At 46.3% G+C, this 12,063-nt stretch overlaps 1 protein-coding gene across 1 annotated transcript in view; it reads left to right on the top strand.

Moving 5' to 3' along the window:
• MYO7A (myosin VIIA) overlaps positions 1-12,063 on the top strand; it is a 94,899-nt gene that overhangs the window by 47,773 nt on the left and 35,063 nt on the right. Inside the window, exons 12-18 of the mRNA XM_083816541.1 lie at positions 636-755; positions 1,482-1,624; positions 1,886-2,096; positions 2,593-2,728; positions 3,199-3,305; positions 5,424-5,480; positions 9,870-10,007. Of these exons, the coding sequence (XP_083672667.1) occupies positions 636-755; positions 1,482-1,624; positions 1,886-2,096; positions 2,593-2,728; positions 3,199-3,305; positions 5,424-5,480; positions 9,870-10,007 (912 nt within the window). The remainder of the gene's footprint in view (positions 1-635; positions 756-1,481; positions 1,625-1,885; positions 2,097-2,592; positions 2,729-3,198; positions 3,306-5,423; positions 5,481-9,869; positions 10,008-12,063) is intronic.

Raw genomic sequence — 12,063 nt, 5'->3', positions numbered from 1 at the left:
GTCCCTAAAACAGCCCGTCTCTCTCGCTGATGTAAAGGAAGCTCATTACAGCAGCTGAGACAGAGGCGTCCAGCTCTCTGTGTGCATCAGGTGAGGTGAGATGACCCTCACCCAAACCACCATGAAGTGGCTGGAGCAGTCCTCAGTGTCCTCCCCGACATGAGACAGGGCTTCCTAGGGACACCAGCTTGCCACCATGGGCTCTGTTGGTCCCAGAGTGTTACCCTAGCCATTTACAGGCTGTTTTCTTGGACTTTAAGCACTGGGTGTTTCCCTGGACTGACCTCAAGAGTACAAAAAGGGGTCACCAGGATGCAAAGCTACATGGTGCTGGTGGGCTTTGCAGGCTTTGCTTTTTCATCTCCACTCCCCATGTCTCATTAACTTCCCTCACTAAGCCAAAAGAACACTTGCTGTAGTAAAACACTGTACAAACGTATATTAATTAGTCTCTCCAAAAGTGCCTGTGACATCATTTATTTTCCCTGTACAGCTAAGAAAAGCCACTCACCTCCAGCCCTGGGGGTCCGTACAGTTTTTTTCCAGCCACTCATGTCCAGGCTACTAGCCCAGGCCATTGTAAGGACCTCTTGTGTTATAATATCAGCAGTTTTGTTTGGTGGTGCCTTTGCCAGGTTGACCCTCAGGATGTGATGAACTGCCTCACCAGCCGGACGATAATCACCAGGGGTGAGACCGTGTCCACCCCTCTCAGCATGGAACAAGCCCTGGATGTGAGGGACGCTTTTGTAAAGGTAAACCTTAGGGCATTCCCTTCTGTCCCTGTTGATGTGATGAAGAAATCTGCCAGTTTTGAGACCAGAGCATCCACTGCGTGGGAAAAGTGTCTTGCATGGGGTCTGTGTGAGCTAGAATCACCAGGTGGCCTTAAATCTGTGTTGGCACTGGGATGTGCAAAGAGCTGAGATGGAATGAATCTAGATAGCCTGGTCCTCAAGGGATTTGCAGTCAGGACTTGAGACTGTCCATACTCAAAGGTGACTTGTCAAAGGACCCAGCATCATGACATGACTTTGCATCAGCTTCAGGAGGATGTTCCAGCTTGACCTCCAGAATTAGATCCTCAGCTACTATAAATCAGAGCAGCTCTTTCAACACCTGCAACACCCACACCCGAATTTCAGGATTTGGGCATTTGTATAGAAGTGAAACTGTACCAATAAATAAAGCATGGTAATAAGGTTTAGAGGAAGCATATAGGGAAGAATCTAATTTTGGGATTTTGCTTTGAGTTGTCTTTAATCTAGGCTTTCAGGTCCATTGTCCTTGATCTACACAGTGCCTCAGGCAGCTTTAAACCACTCCAAAAGTCTGGCATAGCCGTCGTGTTGGTCATTGTGTCCCTGAGGGCTGTCCAGTGCTTTAGGGGAGGCTGTGCCACTGTGGGTGAAGTGGTGCTGCAGACTAGCAGGGCAAACTGCCAACCTGTCTCAGTGAGCTCCATCTTCGGGACATTGCAGGGAATTTATGGGCGGCTTTTTGTGTGGATCGTGGAGAAGATCAACGCCGCGATTTACAGACCTCCTTCCCAGGAACTCAAAAGTGTCAGGAGATCCATCGGCCTCCTCGATATCTTTGGCTTTGAGAACTTCACTGTGAACAGGTATGGAGCCTGTAAAAGCAGAAATATGCCTTAAGCCTCCTTTACCACCCCAAGCTCACCCCTATACATGTATAATTTCTGTGACATTGTTTTGGGGAAGAAAAACAGATTAGCTGGACCACTATGGTAATTTTTAGCCTATAGCCACCTTACTGAGTAGTTGACAAGGTTTGAGGACGTTGTTTCAAGCACAGGAGAGTGACGGAGAAAGATAGATTATGGTGGATCTAAACCAACCTTTCCTTGTCCTTCCTTCCACAGTTTTGAGCAGCTTTGCATCAACTTTGCAAATGAGAACCTGCAGCAGTTTTTTGTGCGCCATGTCTTCAAACTGGAGCAGGAGGAGTACAACCTGGAGCACATCAACTGGCAGCACATTGAGTTCACTGATAACCAGGATGCCTTGGACATGATTGCCATCAAGCCCATGAACATCATCTCCCTCATTGATGAGGAGAGCAAGTTCCCCAAGGTGTGTTTTGGGCTCAGCCCTCTTTCCAGTGACTCCCCTATTTTTACCCCCTTTATATTTGCATGTTGCCCCCCTATGAGAGGTCTGATCAGCTCCAAATCAGGAGCCAACAAAGATATAGCACACATTTGATATATCACACATTCATCTGTTGGTTACCTATTTGTAGTTCCTATTACTCCATCAGTACCACAGTCAAGCTTAAAAGAAATTAGAGTTTCTGATGGAATAATACACCTGTAAGGGGCTCTAGAATAGCCTCTGACTGAAAATTTAAGAAAAAGTTAAATATACTCCTTCTGGACTATTTTGAATACAGCACAACACACCACAGATATTTGTTTTTCTGTACTTGAGTTACCCCCTCCAGCACATCTCTTGTCAAAATACATACACATTGCCCCCTGAGGAAAAAAAAGAAATGCATTATTGATTGGAAAATGAGTATCATGGGACAAACCCTGATTAAACGTCAGATCTTTTCCTGTGTGCACAGGGGACAGATGGCACGATGCTACACAAGCTGAACTCCCAGCACAAGCTGAACACCAACTATATACCTCCAAAGAACAACTATGAAACCCAGTTTGGTATTAACCACTTTGCTGGAATTGTTTACTACGAAACAAAAGGTATGGGGTGGCTCCTGGGCACTGCAGGTCTCAGGGGATGCTCGGGGGAAGGTGAGCTGCTGCTGTGATGGAGCAGAGCTGGATGGCAGCCCGTAGTAGTGTCAGTGTGCTCCATTTCTGGCTGTAATCCCTTGGTCTTTCAGCAGTGCCCATGAGCTGCAGAAATTTATTCTCTTTTGCTTGTGTGTCCCCTGGACAGAATTGCAGTGCATTTTTTACCCAGTCTCTGTCTTCCTTCTCTTGGTCTGTCTTTCTCTTCCCTCTCCACCATTTCTGTTCGGCTTTTCCTAATGAAATTTACCCAGGTCCTGGGTAAATTTCCCGGGTCCCTGCAATCCTGATTGCATGGGACCCTCATTATCTCCCCAGGGGAAGCCAGTAGACCTGTGACCAGGTGGCTGTGTGCAGGGCGCGTACTGGCCATGTCGCCCTGTGTCATGGACCTGTGTGTTGTCCCATTATTCCTCCAGGTTTCTTGGAGAAAAACAGGGACACGCTGCACGGAGACATCATTCAGCTGGTTCATTCCTCAAAAAACAAGTTCATCAAGCAGATCTTCCAAGCAGATGTGGCGATGGTAATGCATGCAGAGGGCGGGAGAAGATCTTTGTTCACAGGGAGGAGTTTCCTGGAAGGGGGGAGAAATTGCACAGGGTCAGATTGCTCTGATGCTCTTTGGGGTGTTTCAAACCTGTTACCATGACCCAATAATCCAAAAATGTGAATGTGGTGGGTGTCACAGGTACAACCACACTCACACCATTCAGTTTGTGAAATGTTGTTTCTTGCTGTGGTTGCTCTTCTACTACTTGTATAGGGACAAGAACAAAAAGGTTTGTGATTAGAGATCTGAGAGAGAAAGAGCCAGCCCTCATATGTTATAGAAAGAGCCAGCCCTTATATATATATATTATAATATTCCAGATCTGCATATAATAGAGTGAGAAATTAAAACCAAATAGATGTTCTGAAGGAGCTGCAGATACAGCACTAAAAAGATGTCAGGATAAGATTTTCCAAAGCAACCAAGTTTTTTAGTGACTGGAGCCCTGTTTCTAAGCCAATGCCACTGATGGTCCAAGGGACTTGGGGACTTTCAGGAGTGCCAAATAGATATAAGTGCTGAGCTCCTTTGACTGTTAAGGACAAGAAATATTTAAATTCCCCCAAAAAATCTTAAAATAGGCTACAGGCACTTTTGCAAGGCTTATTCAAAACCCGTAGGCACTCAGCCTTGCTCCGTTTGAAATGAACGATCAATATCCTTCTGACTTTGTTAGGAATGAGATGAGGTCTATCAGCTCCCATCAAGCTACCAATTTCTATGACAATCCCAGTGGGTTTGGAGCTGTCCCCAGATGTGGTGTTCCCCTTGAACCGGACACTAAATCCCTTAGCATCAGTGATGCCGTTCCCTTTGCTTTTTATTGCTTATTCCTCGCCGCTTTTTATTTTCGACGCAAGCTTTGCAGTTCACCTTGGAAATGATTTCTTGCTTGTTTGGGCAGAGCAGAGTTGCACTCTGGGGAACTGAGGAGAGGGAGCTCTCAGGTTTGTGTAATTTTGCAGAACTCATCATGGGGACTCCTACCAAGCTGTCCTTTGGCAGTATGTTGTAGCAAAATCAAGATGTCCTCCTGGGCATTGTATAGAACCTCAGAACTGAGATCTTTTAAAACATCAGAGCACTTTTGGGGGATAACCCTTTTCTCTTATACTTCCAGTCACTGTGCTGTCATTAAGCACCTTCAGAATCTGTCCTGAATGGTGCTCCCTGTGCCTTGATGCTTTAATGATCTCTGCTTTTCTTACCTGAACGAGGGATTTGTAACCTGCCTGATATGGAACCAGAAGAGGAGTGAAGGTTCTGTCCCATCTCCCCTAATCATGCACGGTGTTAGCATGAACATGTTAGGAGAGAGCACAAATCCCTAAACACCATGAAAACAAAACCATTCAGACAAGTAGGAGCTGACGTAGGGCTAAGGTGATTTTACCACGGTTTTCCACCAACATTGCTTTGAACAGTGTCGGGTAAAACAACAGATTCAGTGGGAATTATCCATGGTTCCCCTGAGGAACCAGCCAGCAGGGTCCGACAGCACTGCTTGCTCCGGGAACAGGTAGAAGGAGCAGGGGAGATGGAAATTGAAGATGAGAGATTGGTCAAGGGAAAAACAAAAGATCAGATTTGGGTGCTTTCCCATCGGTGAAAATTTCATTTCTGTAGAAGCTATCTGACCAAAATTAGGAGGGGAGGGAGCAATTTCTTTAGGATTTTTGTGAAAATTTGTTTCGCTGGCATCTTCTAACCTAGTCAAAGGAGAGCAGGGATGCGCAAGGGAGAGGAGTGGAGTTGGCTGACCCTGGATGGATAGCTAGTGAGGTTAAAAGGTAGAGAGGAGATGTTTCCAAGAAGTAAGAGCTGGACAGTGGTGGTTCCCTCAGCTTCAGGGATACGAATCTTGAGAGAGACGGGAAAAGCCAAGAGGGGGATGGCCAAAAATCCAAGAATTAGCACATTTTGTTCATGGGATGTTTTAACAGCTGAACCTCCAGGACTAACAAAGTCAGGCTCCCATTTCGGTTATTCCTTCTTTTCACTATTTGCTCTTCTCTGTCTCTGTTCGTTTTGTTGTTTTTTTTTGTTTTGTATGTTTTTTTTTTTGTTTTGTTTTACCTGTGCTTCACGTAGTTTCTCTGTGGCTATGCATCCAGCACTTTTGGCCAGTCGCCCACACCCACACCAAAGGTAAACTGAATAAATGAGTTTCTCTGTTGCATATTCACCTCTCCTTGGTGAGGACTGTGCTTTTCTCATGTTGGCTTATTGCTCGCCCTGTGTTATTTGTAGAGGATCCATTTCAAGTGACTGGCGTGATGAAGAGTATTTTTAGGGCTTGTTGTGTAGCTACAGAAGTATGTGCCATTTATTTGTAAGATTCAACTCAAAAGAGTTTTGTAATGATGGGAATTTGGTTTGGATAAAATCAGAACCAGCCCGAGACAAAGTTTTGTTTTTGTTATTCTGGTATTTGAGTCATTTTAATTAACTTCAGATTGATCATGTGTGGGATTTGAATGTAATTTATCTTGCTGCCACCGTTGGCTTCAGTGGGACATTAATCCTCAAAGCAGATGCAAATCCAGCCCTGTTTTGCACTTTTGGGGACAGAAATCTGATGGCTCTGGTGCAAAGAGTGACTCTTGGATTGCATTTCTGTGTCGCTTGGAAATGCTTTCAGTCTCCGGGGTATTTCGTGACTTGTGAGAGCTCAAATCTGAGCCTTCAAAGGCGCGGTTAATATTGAACATTGGCATGCTCATCCCAACAGGCTCTTGGCACCTCTCTTCGTCTTTTCTGTTGCACCTCAACTCATGACTGGTTCTGATGGCTTTCCAAACCTTTCTTGCTAGATGTTTGGCCATAAGGTAGAGACTTGTGTGCTAAAGGTTTTGTGCTGTTAGCTTTGTGACTCTGCCCACATTGCCACAACAGTCCCCTGGTAGCCGAGGGATTCTGCTAGAGAGGGACCTGGCTTTCTAAATTCAGATCTTTGCATGGGCTGAATTTCAACCCTTCTTACCTCTGCATTGTCTCAGGGTGCTTGGATTTGGAATTCCAATGAGGGCGACCTGACCCAAAACGACCCCAAGCCATTTGTTCCAGAGCTGAACTCCTTCCCCTCCATATCACATCCGCAAGGTGTTTGGATAGCAGAATCTCACTGGGCCTTGCTCTAGGATTGTAGCAATGCCCCACACCAAAAAAGAAAATCCTTCCTGAATTAAGACACGGTGAAATGAAGCGGAGGAGAGAATTGTGCAAAATCTGCCAGAAATTCTCATGCCAGTCTTTTTCTCTGATGACAACAGGAGACAGAGGGAAATTGGACAAGTAACGCTGATGATTTCTAAGAGTCTTGTTCTTGTCATGACTGTTTTCATAATATAGCTTCAAGTTTTGTAAGTTTTCTAATGAATAATAATTGGTCGTATTTGTTAGGCACTGAGGCAAGGGTGGAACCACTAGGCCAAAGGAGACGTTCCATCAGTGAGTCGTATAAAATAGGGATTTAGCCCAAAATAGTGACGCTTGGCACTGTTATACATCCAGTGTCAGATTTGTATCTCAAGGCACTTTCCAGACTGCACATCCTTGGGGACAGAGACCGTCTTTTCACCAAATGCCACCATAGAACCTGCTGTGATGAGTCCTCAACTGTCAGTGCACATCTGGAGGCCACCCCAGTGACATTTCCCACAGCAAACAGTAAGCTTCAGTGTCCTCAGACTTCAGAAAAAAAAGGCTGACAAGCACGGTGTCCTGTTGGCATGGATCAGGACTGCAATCCACCATTTACAATCCTAAAGAGGTGCGGAGAAGTTCCATAGCCCAGAGTCCACCTTCATCCGCTGACTACACAGGGTGTAGCTGGGCTGAACTGGTTTTTGCTTTCCCAGCCCTAAATCAGTACCTAAATGTGTCCAAGACATCCAAAGGAGGAGCCAGAATAGGTCCCTAGAGATTTTACAGCCTCACAGAGATGTTGGGATGCGTCCTGATGGGATCCCCACTGGGGATCTCAGGCACCCTGTGCCAGGGGAATGTCCCCTTGTGTCCTGCTGCTGATATCCTGCCTTGACTTTTTGTATTTTTGTGTTTTGTATATTTGTATTTATGCTACTGCAAGCAGCCATGTCTCTGCATCTTTAAAGCTAGGCTGAGGTGCCAAAAAGAAGCAGCACTGGAGCATGTCTGAATTTCATGCTGGGCTGCATGTCTTTCTGAACTTCTCTTCTGAGATGATGCTTCCCTGTGAATCTTGTAATTCTCTTTTTTTGTCTTATTTTTCTCTTTTGCTTCTGTATTTTTATTTTTGCCCTTTGAGGCTGAGCGATAACTCAGTGTCCCAGTCCAGGTTACAGCACCTGTGATTGCTGCTCCTCCTTCCCCATTATACACAGGTCTCATCCTCCCCGGGCTCTGTATGTACACTGATGAAGAGACAGTCTGTGTCCCAAAAATGCTGCAGTCTCTATAAACCTCTGTTTCCAGTGCCTCATTAGGCCATGTTGGCGGGCTGTTCTGCTCCTTTTTTCTGGCCGTTTTGTTGAAAGAAGGGAAGAGGTGTGATTCTCAGGTGAGGCAGGAGGAACGCTGGCTCCAGCCTTGGCATCGTGTCCATGCAGGAGGAGGCTGATGTAAAATACACACCTGAGGTTTCATGGCACAGCTGAGAGCCTGGTTGGTGCCCACGGGGCTGGTGCCCGCCGTGGAGGGATCTGTGTGCAAGTGTTAGGCCCAGGGATGGAGGGGACGAGCCATCCATTCACCACCCAGGTCCATGCAAATGGATGGGGTGGTGCAGTCTGGCCAGGAGGAGCCGAGACCTCTCTGCTGATATGGGTAGGAGACAAATCATGGCCAGATTCTGCCCAGGAAGACACTTCTGGCCAGTGTCCCTTCCCTCCTGCCCTTCCCATCAAAAGGCTCTCAGGGTAAGGATGGAAAAGACACCATTCTACCAGAGCTGGGTGCACGCAAGGAAGGACTGCAAGGCACCAGGAAGGCAGGACCTGCAGTCTGGGAGCAAACCACTCTCACATTCCCATGTAGGAGCCCCTGGTACGAAGTTTTGCATCCTTTCTACCACCACAGCTGAAAAATGACCTCTCCCGGACAAGCACAAACCTGCAAACCTGACAAACAGGCAGCTGCTTCCACCTTCCAGCCCCGCTCCTGTGTCTGTCACTGCTTCTTGTGACTGTCCTTCCTCATGGCTTAGAGGTGACCCCCCCTGCACAGAATTAGCTAAGTGGTAAGAAAGAATTAATCAACGCTATCCAAACTAAGATTCTTGCTGAAACAGCCCGTTCCTCATCAAATCCGTGACAAAACCACCAGGCTCTACAGTGCATTGCAGGTAGCAGCTGCATCCATTAATTACTTTAGATTCGTTAACAGTTTGTCCTTCAGGGGAGGATTTTGCTGGGAGAGATTACCGATAGCCCCACAAGCTCTCTTGGCCAAGAGGGCCAGGTTTTTCTGGTGTGCACAAGCTGGATTTTCTCTGCTCACGTTGCCTTGTTGGAATTCCATGACGATTTTGTGTTTGTGCTGACTGGGTTTGTCCTATCGCTGCGTCCAACCTGGGCTATGGAAATGCCTCCTTTATGGGGTGTGGGGACGTTGTCTGACTGCTGTAGGATGAAGCAGAAAGTTTTTAGCAAAAGAGGTCAAAATAAAACTCGCCGCCTTGCAAAACAGAGCAGCAAGGTCAGTGCAAATGGGGACTTCGTGGCTCCACACGTGGCTTGACCACCTGCAAAGAAGAGGATGTTCGGAGGAAATGTGCATGAAATCCTGCTGGAATCCTCCCTTTGGGAAATCTCTGGCCATCAGATCATGTCACAGTGTGTCCTATTTTCAAGTTGGAGAGAGTTACAACTCTCTCCCCAAATCATCCCAAAGTTTCACCCTAAATCCTTTGGTCTAGTTAATTTTCTTTTCCAGACAAAACTCAGATCTTCCCTGTAGCACAGACTGGGGAAAATAGACCTCAGCAGCAATTTCTGGAGCCATCGCAGAGTCTCCTGCAGCAAACATGCCCCTGGCTTGTTTTTCTGCCTCCAGGAGCCTCTGGAGGCTGGTCCAGGGTGCAGAAGATGGGTCAGACATGAAGAACAAGGACAGCGAGGTCAGCATCATTGTGCTGTGATGCACAGGGAGGGGGAAGCCCAAACATCTCCTGTGGAGCACCCCTGGGCAAATGCCTTGCCCCAGGCTGCAATACAGAAATTTTTGATGTCCTACATGAGGCGTTTGGGAACCTGACTCACACAGGGAGGCTCGAGCAGGAGCAATTAAATTATGGCACTTTTCCTCAATGGGTAGAGGCACCTGGAGCAAATCGTAGAGTGTGCGTGCAACACAAGCAGAGCAGTCCGGGGACAAAGCCAGGTACCCTGTGGCCCCAAGCCCTCTCCTCTCCCCATCTCTGCCACCTCGGGCATCCTCCACCGCAGCCCTGAAGCCTCGGCTCCCCGCCTCCAGCCGGAGGCTGCCGGGGACGCGGCCAGAGGGGAAAGGCTCTGTTATCCTTCCATTTCCTGAGCCCGCTCTGCCGCCGTTTTGCAGGGAGCGGAGACGAGGAAGCGCTCGCCGACGCTCAGCAGCCAGTTCAAGCGGTCCCTGGAGCTGTTGATGAGGACTCTCAGTGTCTGCCAGCCCTTTTTTGTCCGCTGTATCAAGCCCAATGAGTACAAGAAGCCCATGGTGAGTCCTGGTTTTCTCTCCTGGTTGCTTTTTTTTTTTTTTTTTTTGTGCAGAATTATCCACAGGAGTTAATGGTAAAAGTCCCTCGGGCATCGGGAGAGGCAGGATTGACCCTGGGTGCTTAGAAAACAAACCCACAGCCCTTTCTGCAAGCAAAGGGGTCACCAAAGCTCGTGAAGGAAAGGCTGGCAAAGTTGGGCACTTTCATTGCACCCCAAAACTTTTTTATAGGGGAGATACTTCCCCCGCCTTTCTTCCCAAGGATGACCTCAAGGAATTCACCCCACAGCCCTTTCCCCTGTAGGAAATGCATCTGATTTTTATAGGGGGTGGGAGCCTCCCTACCAGCTGTAGGGCCCTGTGTCCGGCCCTATTGCAGAGTTTGACAGTCCCCTAAAAACGATTCCATTCCTGTGGGTGTTTTCTGCAAAACCTTTCTTTCTGAGGGACCTTATTTGGTTTTACCCATTAGATTCGTTTCAACTGTTTATTTTGATGTTGTTGTTTGATTTTTGTTTGTTTTTGTAACAATTGTGAAGGAATAGTTAAAAATCATAAAGAAAAAAAAAAAGGAAAAGGGAAATAACACAGAGGAAATGTAAGAGGAATTACTTAGCTGTGATTCCCAGGGGAGGGAGGTTAGACTGTGCCAGATAGGATTATTACAACATTTTATCCGGATGAACAACCAACAGGCAATTCCCTCCACCGTTCAGAGTACTCTTAAATGCAGCTACAGCAAGCCTGAAGGCAAAAAATATATATACATATTGCTCAGAAACTTAAAAATAATTGGCATCCAGTTAAAAACGCTGCTTTTATTGTGTTTGCCGCAAAAGCAGTGAACGCTCTGGGGACAAACTTTTATGAGCAAATGAAAGGAAAGGAGGTGGCTGCAGGACCACTGCCCTCTCGTGCAGTGACTCGGTGGAAGGGAGATGATGCTGAAAACCCCAGCCTCAGGATCACCCCCCTGCAGGATTGGACCCTGGAGCCATCAGCAATCTCGTGCTAGCCTCTCATTGCTCTTGATAGTGATAATTCTTGGGGAGGAACGGCTTGATTTAATAATAATTTCAGCTGTTTGTTTCTGTGAGTCATTTTGCCCATGCCTTTGTACTTCAGGAGCGGGTAATCTAGCCAGAGGTGGAGTTTTATCTACTGTTAGCTAGCAAAGCTCAAATGAGTGGAAAAAAAAAATAAAAGCGTAAAATATCAAATTTCAGAGCTGTTACATATAAACAGTGTTCAGTTGAGACTTATTTTTGCTCTTCAGTGAATCTAATATAGCACGGGGTGAAAAGTTTGGTGGCTCTCCAGGCAGTTTGTTGTCTCCTTATCCTGGTTTTGGTGAAAATTAAAAGGCAGTTAACGGCAAATTAAAGGAAGACTTTGGGTTAATATGAAACAAGATGTCTGAGCTGAGATTATCATCTGAGCTGAGATCAAACCAAAGCCTTGCTTTAGCACGTGGGTGATATTGAAAGATAGCTGCACATCCTGAACAGACATTAACAAATTATTCCTGATGCCCCGGCTTCAAGCTGCTTTTACACCTGGATGTCTGGCATTCAGTCAGGCATTTTTCGTCCTTCGTAGCAAATCTGGATTTGACCAGCTCTTACAAGCTCTAAGCTACAATATTCTGTTCACCCCATTTATTTACAAGACGTTTAGTGGGATAAAAAACAGCTAGAAGTTTGAAAGAATCAGACAAAGAGAAATTAATCTCCCTGTTAAAGCAATGAGTGGATGAGTGAACACTGCATAAGGGACAGTAGTGCTACAAAATATGAAATGTGGTTTTTTGCTAAATTCATTTTTTGTCATGGTTTAGTAAAACAAAGGAAAAACAGCACACATAATGGGACACAGAGCTGTGCAGGGCGACTGCAAAAGAGAACTTTTTCTGGGAGTTCATTTTCTGTCCCAGGCTATGAAGGAAAGCGTACTGATAGTGATAGGAAATGGTATAGTGGGAAGTGAAAGGTCAGTGGAAAGTCCTGACTGTTTGTTACTTTCTGTTATTCTAAAACTTTTGCTTCCTTCTAAAATG

The sequence above is a fragment of the Anser anser genome (genome assembly GCF_964211835.1).
Source record: "Anser anser genome assembly, chromosome: 1".
In the NCBI taxonomy this organism is placed as follows: domain Eukaryota; kingdom Metazoa; phylum Chordata; class Aves; order Anseriformes; family Anatidae; genus Anser; species Anser anser.
Note: the sequence above shows the minus strand (reverse complement) of the source record. Positions and strands in the feature narration are given on the sequence as shown.